This window comes from Heloderma suspectum, chromosome 1 (genome assembly GCF_057233095.1).
Source record: "Heloderma suspectum isolate Gila_16-S chromosome 1, 16-S_ref, whole genome shotgun sequence".
In the NCBI taxonomy this organism is placed as follows: domain Eukaryota; kingdom Metazoa; phylum Chordata; class Lepidosauria; order Squamata; family Helodermatidae; genus Heloderma; species Heloderma suspectum.
Genome location: NC_139458.1, coordinates 367051905 through 367072284, shown reverse-complemented (window position 1 = coordinate 367072284; position 20380 = coordinate 367051905). Strand labels below are relative to the sequence as shown.

The 20380-nt window shown below is 42.8% G+C and overlaps 1 protein-coding gene across 1 annotated transcript in view; it reads left to right on the top strand.

Moving 5' to 3' along the window:
• The window catches only part of NID1 (nidogen 1), an 81174-nt gene that overhangs the window by 38546 nt on the left and 22248 nt on the right, over window positions 1-20380 (top strand). The window contains exons 11-15 of the mRNA XM_084828188.1: window positions 6511-6654; window positions 7696-7818; window positions 10730-10939; window positions 13737-13909; window positions 16156-16282. Coding sequence (XP_084684314.1) covers window positions 6511-6654; window positions 7696-7818; window positions 10730-10939; window positions 13737-13909; window positions 16156-16282 — 777 coding nt within the window. The remainder of the gene's footprint in view (window positions 1-6510; window positions 6655-7695; window positions 7819-10729; window positions 10940-13736; window positions 13910-16155; window positions 16283-20380) is intronic.

Genomic DNA, 20380 nt, shown 5'->3' with positions numbered 1-20380 from the left:
GTCTGCTCAGGACCGCCATTTGCTTTGCACCCGGACCCCACAGCTCCAACTGCAGATAGCCTGGGAGTTGGTTTTGCGGGCTGACAACTGCATCCTACTTCCCTTTGAATCTGAACATATCAGTTCTCTTGGCACCCTGCTCACTGCGCCAATTGTATGCCCCGGCCATGGGCTGCTAAGGTTTGGAGGTGCCGAGATAATGATAATCCAGATCCAGGTTTGCTTACAAGGAGACTTTATTGAGTACTTGCAGCACACAGGTGTACCCAGTAGTTGGATCAGGATCAGACAGCTTCTCTGAACCCAGAACCAAGCGGTACAGTGGTTTTTATACCATACATATTAGCAGTAAGGCAGCATGACAGAAGCAAGCGTTAATTAGCGTTCATTTGCAACTTTCCCAGCATAGACTAACAGTACTTGTTCAGAGGGAAAACATCATTTGCAACTTTCCCAGCATAGACTAACAGTACTTGTTCAGAGGGAAAACAATCAGAACTTTCCAAGCACAGCCACCTGTAAACATAGCCTAAACAGAGGTTCACTTCTCAGGCACATCCTAGGCCCTGATAGCTTGTTAGCATGGAATGTGCTGAGGCGGCAACATCAACCATTGACTCATCTCACAAGCTCAGAGGCCCACTAGCAAGGAAACTGCACTTGTAATTAACCTACAGGCCATCAAACGGGCCCTGAAGACTTGCCAGTTTACCTTGGCCTATAATTGAGTTAGGATTTTATGGGGTCCATTTTCTATATGTTGCTGCCTGCTTTAACTGTTTACTTTGCTGTTATTGTTACTCTTATTGTTGCTTTATTACGTTTTATCGTCTTGTTGTCATTAGGTTTTTCCCTAAAAGGCAGCTCATGAATCTTGAATGGGGAGATGTAGATGTGTGGAGACGGAGTGGAATAATTGCTTTCATGATAGAAAGGGTTATATCGGACTGAGTGCTCTGCAGGATGCTTTACAGAGCAAGCTATGGAGGCTGGGGGATCTACCATAGTTTGTTTGTTCTTCCAAACAACCCTTGGGAGGGTCTCAAATGCAAACCAAAATGATCTCAATACCAAATGGAGCTTAATTTGAATGTCTGCAACCCCCTCCCACTTTCGATTTTAAGTCTAAGCAAATGCAGACTTCATGTCTTAATCATCAGCCCCCTTTCCCCCTTCCCCTTCCCCCTTTTAGCACTGTTTACCATCTTGCCTGATAAAGAGTTCTGAAGCTTGCACAGTATTTTGTGACCTTTGAATTGGCCTAATAAAGGTATTACACTAGTATGGAATTTTTCTTTTAGAATTGGGATTTCAGCATTTCTAGTAATTTAAAAACAACAACCTTCAAATGCTCCCCCTTTTAATAAAATATTACAGAAATACTAGTTATGGGTAGTACTTTTATTTCTGACATATTGGGGGGTCATTTGAAATTCTAGATGTCAAAACCCAGTGGCGACTATTCAGTTTGGTATTATTCTCTGTTTGTTTAAAACTCATTAATCTGCCAACATTTTAATATCTTACTGAGTTACTGCTATAGTCTGTTGCCAAATTACAATCCTGGGTCATCTGTGGTTTAGTTTTTAATAAGGGAGTAAATCATTCCCTGTGTTAGCAACAGATAGTTCAACTGGTGTATGTGAGAGGCCTCCAGGGTTTTCGTCTCCCTCTAAATGTTGTCATTGTACCCTAGTAATTGCATAAAGGAAATTCTCTTTGTTGGTATGATTATTTTTCTTCTGAATCCTATGGAGTGGATTAAATTTCCTAAATCTAAAAATCGCACACAACATCTTTATATAGCAAAGGGAAATGATCCACTCTTGAGCTGCTTTCAAGTAATGTGGCTCGTAAGCTCAGGCTACTTGCTCAGACTATGACGTCAGCTAAATTGTTTTAGGATGTCATGTCCATCATAGGATCAGATCAGAGCAGTTTTGGTTCTGCTCCCTCTTTAGTAGTTATTTTCCATTATTTTACCATGCACAGCTAAAGTGGCAATTATGCAATATGTGATGGGATTTTCTCTGAGAAAGTTACATGTTATCATATTTATTTTATTTTTATTTTTTTCTTTCATTTCTCTACTGCCCAACAGCCGAAATTCTCTGGGTCGTTCAGAACAATTAAAACCACAATATACATCATGAAACAATATAAATATGAAAGCTTAAAACTACAGTATAAAAGTAGAACCAGAATAAAACCTAGCGGCAATGCAGAGATTTAAAATACAGATTTAAAAGAGCAGGGCATATTTATGCATATTCCAAAAATAATTCCAAAACTGCAAAAAAAATCACATAGGAAGCTGCCTTATGCTGAGTCAGGCCATTGGTCCATCTAGCCCAGTATTGTCAACACTGACTGGCAGCAGCTCTCCAGGGTTTCAGGCAGGGAGTCTTTCCAGCCCTGTCTGGAGATGCCTGGGATTAAACCTGGGACCTTCTGCATCTTAAGCATGTGCTCTACCACTGAGCTACAGCTCCTCCCAAGCTGAACTGGGTTGTTTTCTCTGGCACAAAAAAGGGACCCCCTTCCCCCAAAGTGAAACTTCAGTCAAAATTCAGTCAAAAGCATCCAGCATATTTCAAGTCCCACAGGCTGTTCTGAAAATTTGGGGGACAAATAGTTAGCCCAAACTCCAGAATGCTTTTCATCCTTGACCATCACCGCTAAATACAGAAATTATAAGGAAGATAATTAAGTATTGTTGTCCTGTTAGTTCAAACAATAGACTGTGAACTGGTCAGAATGCAGATGTGACCTGGTCAACACCCAATAGACAGAAGTAGAGAAAGCTAAGAAGGTTTAGAGAAGAGAAGGGGATTTAATTGGTAGAAGACAGAGAAGGTGAGAATGTGGTGAAACCAAAAAAGGCTGTGAAGAAGAATTTGCATTCTCCTGTGAAAAAAATTTCTTTGTGCTGGGGAAAATTTTTAGAAGGGCTCCAACCATGGTCAAGATAGTGATCAGAGCCAGAAAGGGAGACCTGCTGGCAGACAAGATGGGTCTGCTTTAGGTCCCTGGGATGCTGGCTGGAGGGCTGAGGGGGAGGGAGGGGGGATGAGGGGGCAAACAAGCCACACATGGTGCCTTGTTTGCCCAGTCGTCTGGCAGGTGCACTAACCGTGCAGGGAGGGTTGTTCATAAAACAGCCCACCTTGCTTGGCTAGTCATCTATCATGGCACAGCATGATATGTGAACAGGCCCTTAGACTGGGTTTGCACGACATGACAGTCAACCGTGGTGGGTTGTTGTGTTGTCTGTACCTGGTGCAGTCTTCCCAAGGTGGCTTATTTTTAGTGAACAAGTCATGGTGAGAACTCATGGCTTTCTTGTAGGATTGTTATTTCCCATGGTGGGTTGTTCATCTGAGCAGTTACTGCTGTGGTTACTGCACCTCAGCAGATGTGTGCAAATTTCCCTGACAGTGTTTTTAAAATCCCAAGAAGGCTGCTGCATGGTACAGAGTGAATGGGGCCTCACTGGGGGGAAGCAGTACTGCTGGTGTGCTCTGTCCCCTTCAACCATTTGCTCCGTCCCCTTCAGCCACCCTTGAAGGGTTTTTTTGTAAAGCTGTCAGGAATATTTGTGCAAATTTAAGGGCTGGGAAGTAAATGGAGGAGACCTGTACCACTTGGTCAAGAAGAACAGAAAGGGAGGTGGGATTGCACTATATGTTAAAAATACATATCTCTGCACAGAAATACAGGAGGATGAACTTGGCAGCCCCATCGAGAGCATCTGGGTTAAAATAAATGGCGCAAAGAATAAAAGGAACTTGGTGTTCGGAGTCTACTACCGGCCACCCAATCAAGGAGAAGACGAGGATGAAACTTCTGAAAAGCAAATAGCCAATGTTTCAAGGAAGCATGATGTAGTAGTAATGGGGGGCCTTCAATTTCCCTGATATTTGTTGGGAGACAAATTTTGCAAAACATGGCCCTCCAGGAAATTCCTGACTTGTATGGCAGATAACTTCCTCCTACAGAAAGTAGAGGAAGGAACTAGAGGATTGGGTATCCTTGACTTGATCCTAACCAACAGAGGTAAAGTAGCAGTTACAGGAACTCTCGGGGAAAGCGACCATGTTATACTAGAGTTCATAGTTCTAAAGGAAGCAAAAGCCGAGCGTAGCCAAACCCGTACCCTGGATTTTAGGAAAGCTGATTTTAATAAACTCAGAATGATGATAAGTGAGGTCCCATGGCAAGACTCTAACGAGAAAAGGAGTCCAAGATAGGTGGGAGTTTTTTAAAAAGGAAATTCTCAAGGCATAATTACAAACAATTCCAACAAGAAGAAAAGGTGGAAGACAACAGAAGAAGCCAATTTGGCTTCACAAAAAGCTTAGAGATAACCTGAAAACAAAAAAGTACACATATAGGAAGTGGAAGGAAGGTCAGGCAACAAAGGCAGGTACAGGCAGGTAGCACAGAATTGCGGGGATGGCATCAGGAAGGCTAAAGCTGAGAACGAGCTGTGGATGCTAAAAGCAACAAAAAAGCTTTCTTCAGCTACGTACATAGTAAAAGACAAAGGAAAGAAATGGTGGTTCAGCTATTAAATAAGGATGGCAAAATGATAACAGATGACAAAGAAAAGGCAGAGGTGCTCAGTTCCTACTTTGGCTCAGTCTTCTCCCAAAGGAGGGTCTATGACCCCCCTGGCAAAGGCAAAGTACAGGCTGAAGGGGCAGGATTGCAGCTTGAGATCAATAGGCATATGGTCAAGGAACACCTAATTACTTTGAATGAGTTCAAAGTCCCAGGGCCAGAGGAACTGCATCCTAGAGTAATAAAGGAACTGGCAGAAGAACTCTCAGAACCGCTGCCTATTATCTTTGAGCAATCATGGAGGATGGGTGAAGTGCCAGATGATTGGAAGAGGGCTAATGTTGTCCTTATCTTCAAAAAGGGTAAAAAGGAGGAAACTGGAACTACAGACCGGTCAGTCTGACATTGATCCCTGGGAAAATTCTGGAGCAGATGATAAAGCAATCCATCTGTAAGCACCTTGAAAACAATGCAGTGATTACTCGAAGCCAACATGGATTTGTCAAGAACAAGTCCTGCCAGACTAATCTGATCTCATTTTTTTGATCAAGTAACCTCCTTTGTGGATTGTGGGAATGCTGCAGACATAATATACCTCAGTTTCAGCAAAGCTTTTGACAAAGTGCCCCATGATATTCTGATGAGCAAACTAGCTCAAAGTGGGCTAAATGAAACAACGATCCAGTGGATCCACAGTTGGCTACAGAATCGGACTCAAAGAGTACTTATCAATGGGATCTTCTCAAACTGGGGGGAGGTAACAAGCGGGGTACCGCAGGGCTCAGTCCTGGGCCCAGTGCTCTTCAACATTTTTATGAATGACTTGGAGGAGGAGGTGCAGGGAATGCTGATCCAATTTGCAGATGACACCAAATTGGGCGGGATAGCTAATATCTTGGAAGACAGAAACAGAATTTAAAGTGATCTTGATAGATCGGAGCACTGGGCAGAAAATAACAGAATGACATTTAATAGGGATAAATGCCAAGTTCTGCACCTAGGAAAAAGAAACCAAATGCACAGTTACAAGATGGGGGATACGTGGCTCAACAACACTACAAGTGAGAAGGATCTTGGAATTGTTGTAGATCGCAGGCTAAATATGAGCCAACAATGTGATATGGCTGCAAAAAAAGCAAATGCTATGTTGGGCTGCATTAATAGAAGCATAGCCTTCAAATCCCGGGAAGTACTAGTTCCCCTCTACTCAGCACTGGTTAGGCCTCATCTGGAGTACTGTGTCCAGTTCTGGGCATGGCACTTTAAGAAGGATGCAGACAAGCTGGAGAGGGTTTAGAGGAGGGCAACAAAGATGATCAGGGGACTGGAAACAAAGCCCTATGAAGAGAGACTGAAAGAACTGGGCATGTTTAGCCTTGAGAAGAGAAGACTGAGGGGAGATATGATAGTGCTGTTCAAGTACTTGAAAGGTTGTCACAGAGAAGAAGGCCAGCATCTCTTCTTGGTCATCCCAGAATGCAGGACACGGAATAATGGGCTCAAGTTACAGGAAGCCAGATTCCAGCTGAACATCAGGAAAAACTTCCTGACTGTTAGAGCAATATGACAATGGAACCAATTTCCTAGGGAGGTAGTGGGCTCTCCCAGACTGGAGGCATTCAAGATGAGGCTGGACAGCCATCTGTCGGGGTTGCTCTGACTTAGATTCCTGCATTGAGCAGGGGGTTGGACTCGATGGCCTTGTAGGCCCCTTCCAACCCTACTTTTCTATGTATGATTCTATGAGATTTGTGCACATTCAAGGAAACACAGTAACTGCTCTGAAAAAGTGTGCTGAGGCATATACTTTTAAATATACATAGCATAATGTCAGTAAACAATCTACCAAAGATTCTGGTTGATCCTTTCAACATTTAGTTTTGTTTCCTCTGCATTTCCTCTGTTAAAAAATATGAAACATGTTCTTCTTTGTACATGTGTGTCTAGCTGTTGAACGTGAGGTCAATCATTGTGTGACAGGCACACACACTTGTGATATCCCTCAACGGGCCCGCTGCATATACTCTGGTGGATCTTCTTACATCTGCGCATGTCTACCAGGCTTCTCTGGAGATGGACGTTCCTGTGTGGGTGAGTAGCACCATTGACTCCACATTCCATCTTGTCTTCAGAGGTTTTTGTGCAATTTGGTTATCTGATCCTTAATTATTTTTTGGATTCCTCTTACTGTAACAATTCTGAGTTGCTAGTCTAAAACCAGAAGAAAGCAGAACTTTTTAGGAGGAAGCTGCCAAAGAAAAGCTTCCCCCACCACCACGCATATCCTCCATATTGTATCTCTTTTAAAAGCCTCTTTTCCAACTAGTATTTAAGAGTAAATGTCACAAATATTGTGACTGAAACTTATTTGGTAATGGTATTAATCTGAAATGTATCTTGTAAATGTCCAAAAAGGTAGAAATAAACCAATGAATACTGCAGATATCCACCTTTCCAGATGTTCACAAGATGCACCTGCGATTTTCAGCATTTTCATGTCCTTATCAACAGTTTATTTCAGTGTAGCATTTGTAAAGGACATCTGATTGCAAATATCCTAAAGGAATTATTGGAAACATTGGCATCACCAGTGTGAAACCTTGTTTTGATAGGATGGCGTTAATAGTTTTTTCAGGCTACGTGTGTCACATTTGATCCTGTCTCCTGGCAATATATCTGGCATGGAGCTGGAAGGTTCCTTTATTCTAGTTTAGCACTTGGTTTGCCAGGTCTTGTACATATTTCTCTCCGCTCCTCCAAATCACTTTAACTGACCATTTGGCTGGTTGGCTGGCTATGACTTGGTACATTGGAACCATTTGGCAAACCCACCATCTCTTCATGTATAAATAGTTGTTGTTCATGAAACCCAAACAACAATTATTTCAGTGGTAACTCGATAGACACTTACTCTTGTTGCACCAGTGAACTTTGACCAGTGTATATGGTCATGGCTGGCCCAGATATTGGCTGGATGAGGCACTTGTCCCATGGCTGCTAATGAAAAGAAAAAGGATGCAGACCTAGATCCTTGTGCAGAGGACCTAAGGATGTCCCTGCATGCATATTTTCCCCTAGAAGTGATGTATCTACTATAAGAAGTTACTTACTTTGATCCTTTTTGTTTTACAGATGTAGATGAATGTCAGCTGAACCACTGTCATCCAGATGCTTTCTGCTATAACACACCAGGGTCATTCAGCTGCCAGTGCAAGGCAAGTTATCGTGGGGATGGTTTCCAGTGTGTGCCAGGAGGTAAACAGTATTACTTTTTAAAAATTCCAGCAAAGATACACTGTTTGTAGACAGCTTAAGTGGGATTCCATTTAAATCAGGGGTGGGCATCTTCAGAGGCTCCAGAAGCAATTTATGCCCACCTGACTGCTCCCCCCCCTCATGGGGGCAGTCCTAGGGCCCCCCAGAAAAAAATGTTAGTGCTATGGAGTGTTGAAAGGGTCAAATTTAGCTTCAGAACAAGCTAAATTAGACCCATTTAGTGCTCTGTAACACTAATATGACCATTCTTTAAAACAGACACACACATCTGCTTGTGGCAGACAAGGTGGAAGTTGGTGGTGGGGGCAGATTTTCCACGTTGCATTTTCCTGTTTGACTTTTTAACACACACACACACACACCCCGCCTTCCATTGGCACTAATGCAAGGGGAAATAAGTATGCTCAAGGGCTGGTGTACATTTTCACCCTTTCTGGGGGCACGTCAGAGGAATGAGGACCATCCAGGTTTGTTATAACATTATAACATAACAGAAAGTATGTTTGCTTTCTGTAGAACATATATTATCACTGATACTCCAAAAAGCACCTCACTACCCAAATTAATCTTGTAGTTGAAGGGTAGAATATGGTGGTTCTTCCAGCAACAGGAAGAACCATCCAACCCTGCTTTGCTTATAATATTGTTTTGGCTACAGTTGTAAAAGTCATTGCAGCTATTGTGGACCTACAGAATGTAGCAATTTATTTTAGTCAGCTCAAGTATTTTAAATGCTGCTTTAAGAATCTCTAAATGTCAACTAGAGTATTTCATTCTGCAAATGCTGTAATTATTTTTACATACTAAATCAGTTTCTGGAAGCTTGTAGAAAATGCCTGGAATTTGACATATATTCAACACATAGCCAGCTTGGTAGCAAAAGAGTTACTGATGTAAGCAGTGGCATTCCAGCAGCTATTAAGAATGTCTGTACTTCATTATTCCCTCACGCTCCATTGTTTCAGTTCAAAAAGAAACAGATGTCCAAACCTTGTCAACCCTTCATCTCCCATAGGCTGTGTTTACCAAACAGAAACAAACCTAGACTCTCTGGCTAGGGACTATCACCATGAAAAGTCATTCATCGCAATTATTAATATGTGTAGTCCAGTTCACATAGGAAATGCATTGGTGGCAAAAGCCTGTATCATGGTTGTTGTGCATAATGACAGAAACAAAACTGAATGGATTAACAACAGCAGCATCCTAATGGTGATGTGTTAATCTGGTGTTCTTTGAAGCTACCTAGGAGCATCACTTAAAAAGCTTATATGACTTCTTTTGGTACCCTTAACTATCAGTTCACTGAAAAAATGGCTGTGCAACTCATAGCCGTTGTGTGTAGGCCATGGTTTTAAACAATTCCATGTGGTGGCTGTCACCACATGGTGGCAATTTAGGGTGCAATCCTATCGGGATAGGCGGCCGCCACTGAACCCAGAGGCGACCGCCTTTCCAATACAGGGAGGAGCAGCATGGAGGGGATCTTCCCCTCCGTGGTTCAGCCACCTTGCATTCACGGCTAGACAACTGATTCCAGCTGTCTAGCCGCGGGAAGGTGGAGTGAGGGCGGGCACCAGATGATGCATAGGAAGCATTGGAAAGGCACTTCTGTCTGCCCCACCCCCAGAGGTGCCCTGTTTTCACTGCTCCATGCTGCTCTTACGAGCGCGGAGCACGGAGCCGATCTGCGCTGCCTATGAGGCAGTGCGGGAAGGGATGGAGGTTGGTTCTCAGGGAACTGACCTATCCTATGGCCATCTAGCCACTGACTAGCAGCCATAGGATTGCGCCCTTAAGCATGAACTCAGCAATTATTTCCATGACATGACAAAATAATAGCAATACCAGTAAGATCCTGTAGTAGCATGGAGAAAGTTACCCTCTCTGCAACATGAGCTACTGCACTGAAACTGCTTACCATGTGACAATAGCTGCAATATGGAACAATGTAAAAGTGGCATCTGCGTAGTGGTTCTAATATGCCTCCTGTCCCTCTGTTTATTTAAAGCATTTACTACAACCTTAGGCAATACAATATAGCTTGCCTAAACAGTAGGATTATTATTACTATTATTATTTCCATAGGCTTATAAGATGAATCCACTGATGTTTTGGTTTCTGGCAGCCTTTCATCTAGTGCTGAATATCCAAGAAGGATGTTGGGCCTTCTCAAGTCCACAAGACCTGCAGTAATCTAAGAAGCTGCACTGGTAGACAGAGCATAGCATAGGAGCCCTTACCACAGCTCTGTCAGCTTACAGAGGCTCTTGGGCTAACCCAGTGCTTGTTGTAACTTCCTATAGAGGATCACACATGACTCCACTGTCCCACTCCTAACCTCATTTTGGCCAGACCGTTGATAGTAAATCATATTTCAGATGTCATCACAAATGCAACAGCCTTTAGAATGAGATGCAGGAAGACATAGAATGTATGCTGTGCTGGTGTAGGTTGGCTGCCCATTTAGAATGGTGTGTTAGAGTCCCTGTTTGTTGCAGGGGAGCAGCATGAGCAGCTGAGTTTCAATTGTCTGACTCTCAGTTATCCAAAATGCTGTGTTATATAATGTTTCTGGGTATCTGCAGTGCTTGTACAGGGGTGAGTGAGAACCCTCTAATCTCCACTGCTGCTTCCCAGCACATACAAGTAAGGAAAGGAGTTTATCTTCCTGCACTTGGCTCACTCCAAAATAGTGGCCATTTTTGATGCAATCTGTATGAGTTCCAATCCATCTTGCTGAACTCATGGGAAGCAAATTTGGCTAGCATATATTGCTTAGCATGTGCTGCAGTGGGATCATGTAAGTAAAATACCGTAGAAATGAAATGAAAGAGACATTTGCAACTCTTTTTTTCTTTTTTATCTTGTCTTTTATTCACGGAACAAGAGAAGACAAAATGTCAGCATGAACGAGAACAAATGTTGGCTTTTGGTCCAAGAGGACCCAGGCCAGTTAGCCAATTTATACCTGAATGTGATGTCTATGGGAATTATTTGCCAACCCAATGCCATGCCAGCACTGGATATTGCTGGTGTGTAGACAGAGATGGTAATGAGATTGATGGTACCAGAAGTGGCCCAGGAATCCAACCTCCATGTAAGTGGCTCCGAAGGCATTAAGTTATTGCAAAAAAAAATTCCTCGTTTAGATTCTTGTTTATTGTGCACCTAGATCACGGGTGTGCTCCTCTTGTACAGCCCTATTCCATGATTTCATATGCACTTAGGTAGATATGCTGTCCATGTTATTACGCCATGTTCAAAATGTTGACGTGACCAAGCACAACAGTAGCTATTATAGCTTTGTAAATAAATTACTGTAAATAGATTATTTACTTTATAAATAAATTACCACTAAAATTCTTACCAGCTTGGTTAGTCACTAAAAAGTGACTAATCTAAAAGAAGGGCGGAAGGAAGCAACTAGCCTGCTTGCTCAGAGCCTGTTCTTACACACCAAACCAAGCAGGCAAGAACCTATTTACAAGCCTAAGCTATTGGCAGTCGTTTGCATACCACAGGTGGTGATATTCCTAAGTGGAAGGAATATTTATACAACTAACAGGATTTAAATTAGCCATGGTTTTATTCCACTATTAAAAAGTCTACTATGTAAGGACTGCCAGCAATGGGTTTTTGGATGAAACATATTTTCTAGATGGTTTTCAGTCTGGCTTCCAAACCAGTTGTGGAACACACTGCCTTAGTCACCCTAGTCAAAGTCATTCAGGGGTTTGTAGTGCATTGCCATCAGTATGCAGATGACACACATCTCTTCTTTTCCTTCAGAGCCAGATGAGGCTGTGGAGGTCATGGACTGTGCTTGGTCATGGCAATGGACTGGATGAGAGCTAACAAACTGAAGCTCAGTCCAGACAAAATGGAGGCACTGCCAGTGTGTGGTTCCTCAGACCAGTTGAGAGGGATTCAACCTCTTCATTCAAGAGTGGGTTCACGAGTGGATTCAAGAGTGGGTTGCACTCCCCCTGAAAGGTCATCAGCTTGTGTAGCTTGGGGGTGCTCTTAGATCTATCACTGGCATGGTATCTCAGCTATGACCTTTACTGGAGGTGGATAGCCTAGCTAAAGTGATTCATGCCTGGTAACCTCCCCTTTTGATTACTGTAAAGAATTGTATGTGAGACTGTCTTTGAAGAAGGTCTGGAAACTTCAACTAGTGCCAGATATAGCTGTGAGAGTTCTAACTGGGACCAGACATTATGATCCTATTACACTGTTCCTCTCTTGCCTTCACTGGCTCCCACTTTGCTTCCAGGCCTAATTAAAAGTGATAGTTTTGACCTATACACTTCTACATGGCTTAGTTCCTTGGTACTTTATAGAATGCCTCCTCCCATATGTACCTAACCATGTTGTAAGGTTATCCATAGAAACCCTTCTTCAAGCTCCCCCTCATTCTAAGGCTTGCAGCAAAGCAATGAGAGAGATGGCTTTATCTGTGCCCCCCCCCCCCAGCTCTGGAATGCTCTCCCAAGGGAAGCTCGGCTGTCTCCACATTGCTATCTTTTCACCACCAGGCTACAACATTTCCGTTCTTCCAGAGTTGTAATGTATTTTGGTATTTTTAATGGTTAAGATATATTATTTTCATCCCTGTGATGTGATTCTAACTAATGGTCATTTTAGTTTTTGTATTTGTATTATATTATATGCTGTGTTGGCATGTTTGTTCATTCATAGTGTTGATTGTTTTTATTAGGATTTTATTTGTATTTTATGGTATTATTTTGTTTTGAATTGTACAATGCCTAGAAAAAAAGAGTGCGGAGATGCTTAATAAATTAAATAACTACATAGTTGATTACTTGAGTTGGGATTTGGACAGGGGAATGTATCCGTGTTGGTTTTCCTGGATCTCTCAGTGGCTTTCAATATCATCAGCCATGAAGGGTTAGCTCACACCCTTCAGACACAGTTTGAGTGAATGAGGGAGTTGCAGGGTTGGCTGGCCTCCCATCGCCACCACCATCACTGCTATGTGCTCTGGCCGCACACCCACAAAACCTGCCAGCCATGGGTTTGCCTATATGAAGGGGCTATATTTGTCTTCTCCATGCAAGTGGCAATCCTGTGCTATTCCTGTAATATGCCCTATATGGAAGTGCCTTTGGAGAGTACTCAGAAACTACACCTGATCTGCAATGCAGCCACCAGATGTTGACTGGGGTGGGCTGCACTGGGAGGGGCTGTAGCTTAGTGGTAGAGCACATGCTTTTCAAGCAGAAGGTCCCAGGTTCAATCCCTGCCATCTCCAGGTAGGGCTGGAAAAACTCCCAATGTCAGTGCCCAGCATGGTGGGGCAAATGCTTGGGCCCGTGGTCCATGGACATGGGAAGCTGCCTTATACTGAGTCAGACCCTTGGTCCATCTAGCCCAGTATTGTCGACACTGACTAGCAGCAATGGCTCTCCAGGGTTTCAGGCAGGAGTTTTTCCTGCCCTACCTGGAGATGCCAGGGACTGAACCCAGGACCTTTTGCATGCAAAGGGGGTGCTCTACCACTGAGCCACGGCCCCTCCCCATAAAGGGCAATGAACAGTTCATTCTACCATTCTTTTTTATATATACCTATAATGGCAAGATCCAAGTAAAGTTCTGCACTTTTAAACCTCATTAATTTAAATGCAGTGCAAACCTATGCACGTTTACTTGGAAAAAGGCCCCTGAGGTCAAAGGAGAATACTCCCTAGTACGGGTGCATAGGGCTGCTGCAATCGTAAGCATATGGTTTACTCTTTCCTGTTGTAATCTGCAGTACTTAAATCTGCTAAACCTTGGCTGGATTGTATCCAGTAGAGTAATCTTGTCTTGCAGATGCAGTTTAGCCTTACTGTGTTTGCGTAATCTGACGGCATGTGTTTTCTATCAATAAGGTCTGGGGACAGTTGCTCCGCCTGTTGTAGTTGGACCCTCCGTAAAACCAGATACAATTCCTCTGCCTCCAGGAACACACTTACTCATTGCTCAGAGTGGAAAGATTGACCATGTCCCTCTAGAGGGGAATGATATGAAGAAATCGGATGCAAAAGCTTTGCTGTATGTTCCAGTAAGTACACCTTGAACATGATGTGACTGTTTGCACTAGTGAAAACAGAGGTTTTTAATCTGTGCAGTTACTGTGAAAAAATAAAATTCAAATCCAGTATCAGGAGCAATTACACATCTAATTTTTAAACTTAACCTAACTTCTTAAACATTTTTTTGTCCCTGAAATAAAGATAGAGTTATGATTACTAAGAAAAAAAGAGGGCTTGAAATCCTGAAGTTCGGGTTATATCTTTATTTGTAAGTTAAGCAGGGGGAAACACACGCAAAGAAAAGTATGCCCCTGTTGCACAGTATTTCTACAAGTCTTGCTTCTGGGATAGCCTCTCAAAGCTATTATAAACAAACTTGCAGTGTATATAGAGCTAATTTTATTGGCTTCCTTAGCAAGTCAAAATCACCTATAAACTTTCCAGTGTTTTAAACAATGTTTGGGACTCTTGAATTTTAACTGGTCATACTAGCTGGTTATAAAACTTTATGCAGCTTTTAAACATCCTCCACTGGGCTCCCTCTTTATCTTCCTCTTCTTGATGCTCTCTCCTCCTGCTGTAAATTTTATAATCTGTCTTGATAAGTTCCTGTACTCTGGTCAGTCTCCTATAGTCTTCTATGTGTTTCTTTTCTAGCTCCTTCTCTGTGTCTGGCCTCAGTGAACAAGTAAGTCATTTTTTGACGCTCTCATCTTCTCTTGTAGTTAAATTAAGTGTCTTGCTATGTAATGGTCCCTCATACTCTTCATCTTGTTACACCTTTTGATTCTTATTAGATGTCTTCCTTTACTGATGCCTTGATGTCTATTGGCTTTCCACTTTGTTTAACTTATAGTGACAATTGTACATTATACATTCAGTATGAATTGTGCTTTTCCCTTCTCATTTTTAGCACTGTAATTTACAGGTTCTAGTTAACATTTGTGGGCATCTTTTCCACAAACTATAATGAAAAATAGGCATGAGAATATAAGAGAGTAGCTGGAAGGTGCAAAGAAATATAATGGATTGTAATGTTGTCTGAATGTGTAAAGGTGTAACAAGCGACAAGAAAAGGGAAGTATGAAGGCAATAAAATTGGGTGGGGAGGAATCTCAAGAAAATATGTAAATGTCAGAATTCACATGATTTTGTATAACAAATATGGATTTTCCAAAAGCCTAATCTGTCAGTCACCACTTATAGTGAGAGTTAGGTGCTTATGAACATTTGAAACTGTACAGTATGGAGTCAAACCATTGCCCATCTAGCCCTGTTATCTATTCTGGTTGGCAGCAGTTGTGTAAGATCTCAGGCTGAGGTCTTTCGCCGTCCTAGCACCCAGGATCCTTTTTAACTGGAGAAGGCAAAGATCGACCCTAGGGCTTCTGCGTGCAAACATGTGCTCTGCTACTGAATCAGAGCCTTCCCATAGTGCTGAAGAAATTACGATTTTTTAAAATATTATGTTAGGTGAAAAATATCACTTTGGATCCAAACTATAGGATTGGATCCAAAGAACTGAATGGAAGAAAAATAGCCACTAATGCTGTTCTGTAAACGCAGGGGTATAATAGGCAAATTCTGTACTAGTTCTGCTTCTGGTTGCACAAGCTATGGAATAAGCACTACAACATCTTTGGATTTGATTTCCCATTTCACACACACTGCACTAGTGTGAAGTGTAAAAGAGCCCTTCCATGAGTGGAAGGGTACTGTTGGTTCCAATCTACTAATTCAGGGAAGGGGAACCAGAAGATGTTGACTACAACTCATAAGAACATAAGAAGAGCCATGCTAGATCAGACCAAGGGTCTATCTAGTCCAGCATTCTGTTCACACAGTGGCCAATCAGCTGTTGACTCCCATTATGTCTGACCATTGGTCATGCTGGGTGAGGCTGATGGGAATTGTAATCCAGCAGCATCTGGAGGGCCATATGTTCCCCACTCCTGCACTAATTATTAGATGGACCAGTCTTCCTGTGCTATTTCTTCAGGTTATTTTCAGCATAGACTGAAGGAGGTCCTGAAGCTTTAGGTGAAAAGCTGCCCCTTTCCCATCTGCTGAGATGATGTTTGCTTTTGCTCCCAGCTCTCACCTTCTACTTTACTGTTGCCACTTATATTGGTTCATTTTCCTACTAGCCTTTTAACATTCACTCTTTCTCTAAAGATAATCTAGGTTGTTTTAGCCAATCTAATGCTTGACCATTTCTTCTAGCATTAGGAACGTGATATGTTTTGAGACTTGTAATAGTCTCTCTAACTTGCAGGATAAAGTTGTTATTGGAGTCGCTTATGACTGCTTGGAGAAGATGGTTTATTGGACAGACATCAGCAGCCCATCCATCAGTCGTGCAAGCCTGGGTGGAGGAGAGCCAACATCCATCATAAAAACAGGTGAGGCTGTATGTATTTCTTCGTCACAACATTGGGTTGTTTCCAGTTAGTGTCCCTTTAATGATGGGAGGCTCTTGGATCCAGCAAAGAGTTCCATCAGTAGATCGGGGTAGGAAATGACTTCCAGCTATTTCCTCCTCCTCCTGCAACCCTTCGCACCACCTCCCACACTGTTCTATAGGGCTCCTCAACCCTCTGCTGTAAATTTTGGAGAGTGCGGGCAGGGGAGGAATTGCCAAAATTCGCCTCTCCCTGTTCTGCTTGTGGAAGCCTGTACTGGTTTGGATACCTTCATTCAGTGGAGGGAGAGTGGTGGGACCAATTGAAAACAACTCAGTATTTCCAGCATCAGGGTTCACACAGAGCCTCATGGCTGTACCTTCTGTTGCTCTCAGAATAGATTGTTGGAAGGCAGAAACATGGATAGGTGGGGGTGGAGGGGTAAAACTGTCTCAACTACTTAAAAACAAAACCACCATCCCAATTCTATTATAAGCAACCAAAACAGCATTGTGCCTAGCACTGATGCCTTAGCGTAAAGTTGGAACAAAGTAAGTTGGAAGTGCAGCTCTATCAGTTGAGCGTGTGTCCTTTTCCTTGCCCTTGTGAGTGCTGCTAATCATCACATGATGTCTTTTGTTGTTGTTCAGTCGTTCAGTCGTATCCTACTCTTCGTGACCCCATGGACCATAGCACGCCAGGCCTTCCTGTCCTCTGCTCTCTCCCGGAACGTGCTCAAGTTCCTATTCATTGCACCAGTGATGCTATCTAGCCATCTCATCTTCTGCCGTCCCCTTCTCCTTTTGCCTTCAATCTTTCCCAGCATCAGAGTCTTTTCCAGGGAGTTTTCTCTTCGCATTAGGTGGCCAAAATATTTGAGCTTCAGCTTCAGTATCTGTCCTTCCGATGAGCAGTCAGGGTTGATTTCCTTTCGGATGGACTGATTTGACCTCCTTGCAGTCCAGGGGACTCATAAGAGTCTTCTCCAGCACCACAGTTCGAAAGCATCCATTCTTCGGCGCTCAGCCTTCCTTATAGTCCAGCTCTCACAGCCATACATTACTACTGGGAAAACCATAGCTTTTATTATACGAACCTTTGTTGGCAAGGTGATGTCTCTGCTTCTTACTATGCTGTCTAGGTTTGCCATAGTTTTCCTCCCGAGGAGCAAGCGTCTTTTAATTTCATGGCTACAGTCACTGTCTGCGGTGATCTTGGAGCCCAAGAAAATAAAATCTGTCACTGCTGCCATTTCTTCCCCTTCTATATGCCAGGAAGTGATGGGGACAGATGCCATGATCTTCGTTTTTTTAATGCTGGGTTTCAAACCAGCTTTTGTACTCTCCACTTTCACCCACAACAAGAGGCTCTTTAGATCCTCTTCGCTTTCTGCCATTAGGGTGGTATCATCTGCGTATCTGAGGTTGTTGATAATTCTCCTGGCAATCTTAATTCCGACCTGTGATTCATCCAACCTGGCGTTTCTCATGATGTACTCTGCATATAAGTTAAATAAGCAGGGCGACAACATGCAGCCTTGTCGTACTCCTTTCCCAATTTGGAACAAATCGGTTCAAAAAATGTCTGTTTCTTACTGTTGCTTCTTGACCGTCGTACAGGTTTCTCAGGAGACAGGTAAGGTGGTCTGGTACTCCCATCTCTATAAGAATTTGCCACAGTTTGTTGTGATCCACACAATCCAAGGCTTTAGCTTAGTCAATGAAGCAGAAATAGACGTTTTTCTGGAATTCTCTTGCTTTCTCCATGATCCAGCGAACGTTGGCGATTTGATCTCTAGTTCCTCTACCTCTTTGAAACCCCGCTTGTACTTCCGGTAGTTCTCGGTTCACATACTGCTGAAGCCTAGCTTGTAGAATTTTGAGCATAACTTTGCTGGCATGTGAACTGAGTGCAATTGTACAGTAGTTTGAGCACTCTTGGGCATTGCCCTTCTTTGGAATTGGAATGTAAACTGACCTTTTCCAGTCTTGTGGCCACTGTTGAGTGTTCCAAATTTGCTGGCATATTGAGTGCAGCACTTTAACAGCATCATCTTTTAGGATCTTAAATAGCTCAGCTGAAATACTGTCATCTCCGCTAGCTTTGTTGTTAGTAATGCTTCCTAAGGCCCACTTGACTTCGCTCTCTAGAATGTCCGGCTCAAGTTCAGTGACTGCACTATCATGGCTATCAGGGACATTAAGATCTTTCCTGTATAGTTCGTCTGTGTATTCTTTCCACCACTTCTTAATCTCATCTGCTTCTGTTAGGTCCCTGCCTTCTTTGTCCTTTATCATGCCCGTCTTTGCACAAAACATTCCCTTGAGATCTCCAGTTTTCTTGAAGAGATTTCTAGTCTTTCCCATTCTGTTGTTTTCCTCCATTTCTTTGCATTGTTCATTTAAGAAGGCCTTCTTGTCTCTCCTTGCTATTCTCTGGAAATCTGCGTTCAGTTGGGTATATCTTCCCCGTTCTCCCTTGCTTTTCGCTTCCCTTCTTTCCTCAGCTACATGTAAAGCCTCCTGAGACAGCCACTTTGCTTTCTGGCATTTCTTTTTCTTTGGGATGGATTGAGTTGCTGCCTCCTGAACAATGTTCAAGAGGTGATTTCTTGACTTCCTACTTTAGCATTCCAATCCCCTATGATGAAGAGGACATCTTTTTTTGGTGTTAGTTCCAGAAGGTGTTGTAGGTCTTCATAGAACCAATCAACCTCAGCTTCTTTGGCCTCAGTGGCTGGGGCATTCGTTGGATTCATACTGAGACCATTCTATCGTTTTTGAGATTGTACCCCAGTACTGCTTTTCCCACCCTTTTGTTGACTATGAACGCTACTCCATTTCTTCTAAGGGATTTTTGCCCACAGTAGTAGATATAATGGTCACCTGAATTAAATTCGCCCACACTTGTCCATTTTAGTTCACTGATTCCCAAGATGTCGATGTTCAATCTTGCCATCTCATGTTTGACCACCTCCAGTTTACCTTGATTCATTGATCTTACATTCCAGGTTCCTAAACAATATTGTTCTTTAAAGCATCGGACTTTCTTTTCACCATCAGACACATCCACAGCTGAGTGTCCTTTTGGCTTTGGCCCCGCCACTTCACGTTTTCTGGCGCTACTTGGAAATGCCCTCTGCTCTTCCCCAGTAGTATATTGGACACCTTCCGACCTGAGGGGCTCATCTTCCGGCGTCATCTCTTTTAGCCTTGTGATACGTTCCATGGGGTTTTCTTGGCAAGAATACTGGAGTGGGTTGCCATTTCCTTCTCCAGTGGACCACATTTTGTCAGAACTCTCCATCATGACTTGTCTGTCTTGGGTGGCCCTGCACAGCATAGCTTATGGCTTCACTGAGTTACGCAAGCCCCTTCGCCACAACAAGGCAGTGATCCATGAAAGGGATGATGTCTTTTAGGCAGGTATTAATAGAAGCAGACCAGGGGCTTTGTATACTTATTAGGTATATCCACATATGCAATCTTGTATAGGTTTGCAGTGGCACAGTGCTATCTATTCTGTATTCAAAAGCCTGTCTTAGCCCAAATCTCTTTATTTTATTGGTGAATGTCAACAGGACAGTGACATGTTTTTTAAAAAGTTGACTTAGGCATTCTTTTTGGCACTGGACTATGTGGAATTTTCCAGTGTGGATACTGATTCTTTCCCCAGGGTAAATTGTACTTAATGGCTATTACATTTCTTATTTCATAATAGTATTTTATGGGTCATATCTGATGCTGGCAGTCTGCATCAGGAAACCTCTGGTACAATGGATTTTACCTCCCCCTGCAGTCCCCCCCCCCAATCTACTGCAGAGGAGGGGAAGGCGCTGCGTGGGAAGGACAGTAAGCGAAAGTCTCCTTGTGCGAGTGGAAGTTCACTTGCACGATGTTGGATTTAACCCTATATTATTAAATGTTAACGTTGTAACAATAAAGCCTAAGAAATTGTTATTACCACTAAAGTGCTCTTTAGTGAATTTGATTTTGTTGTAACAATCTTGTATATCATTTTGCTTGCATAATTAGAACACAGTTGTATAGCTGCCCATTGCTTTATTAACTGAGTTCAGTGGGACTTACTCCCAGGTAA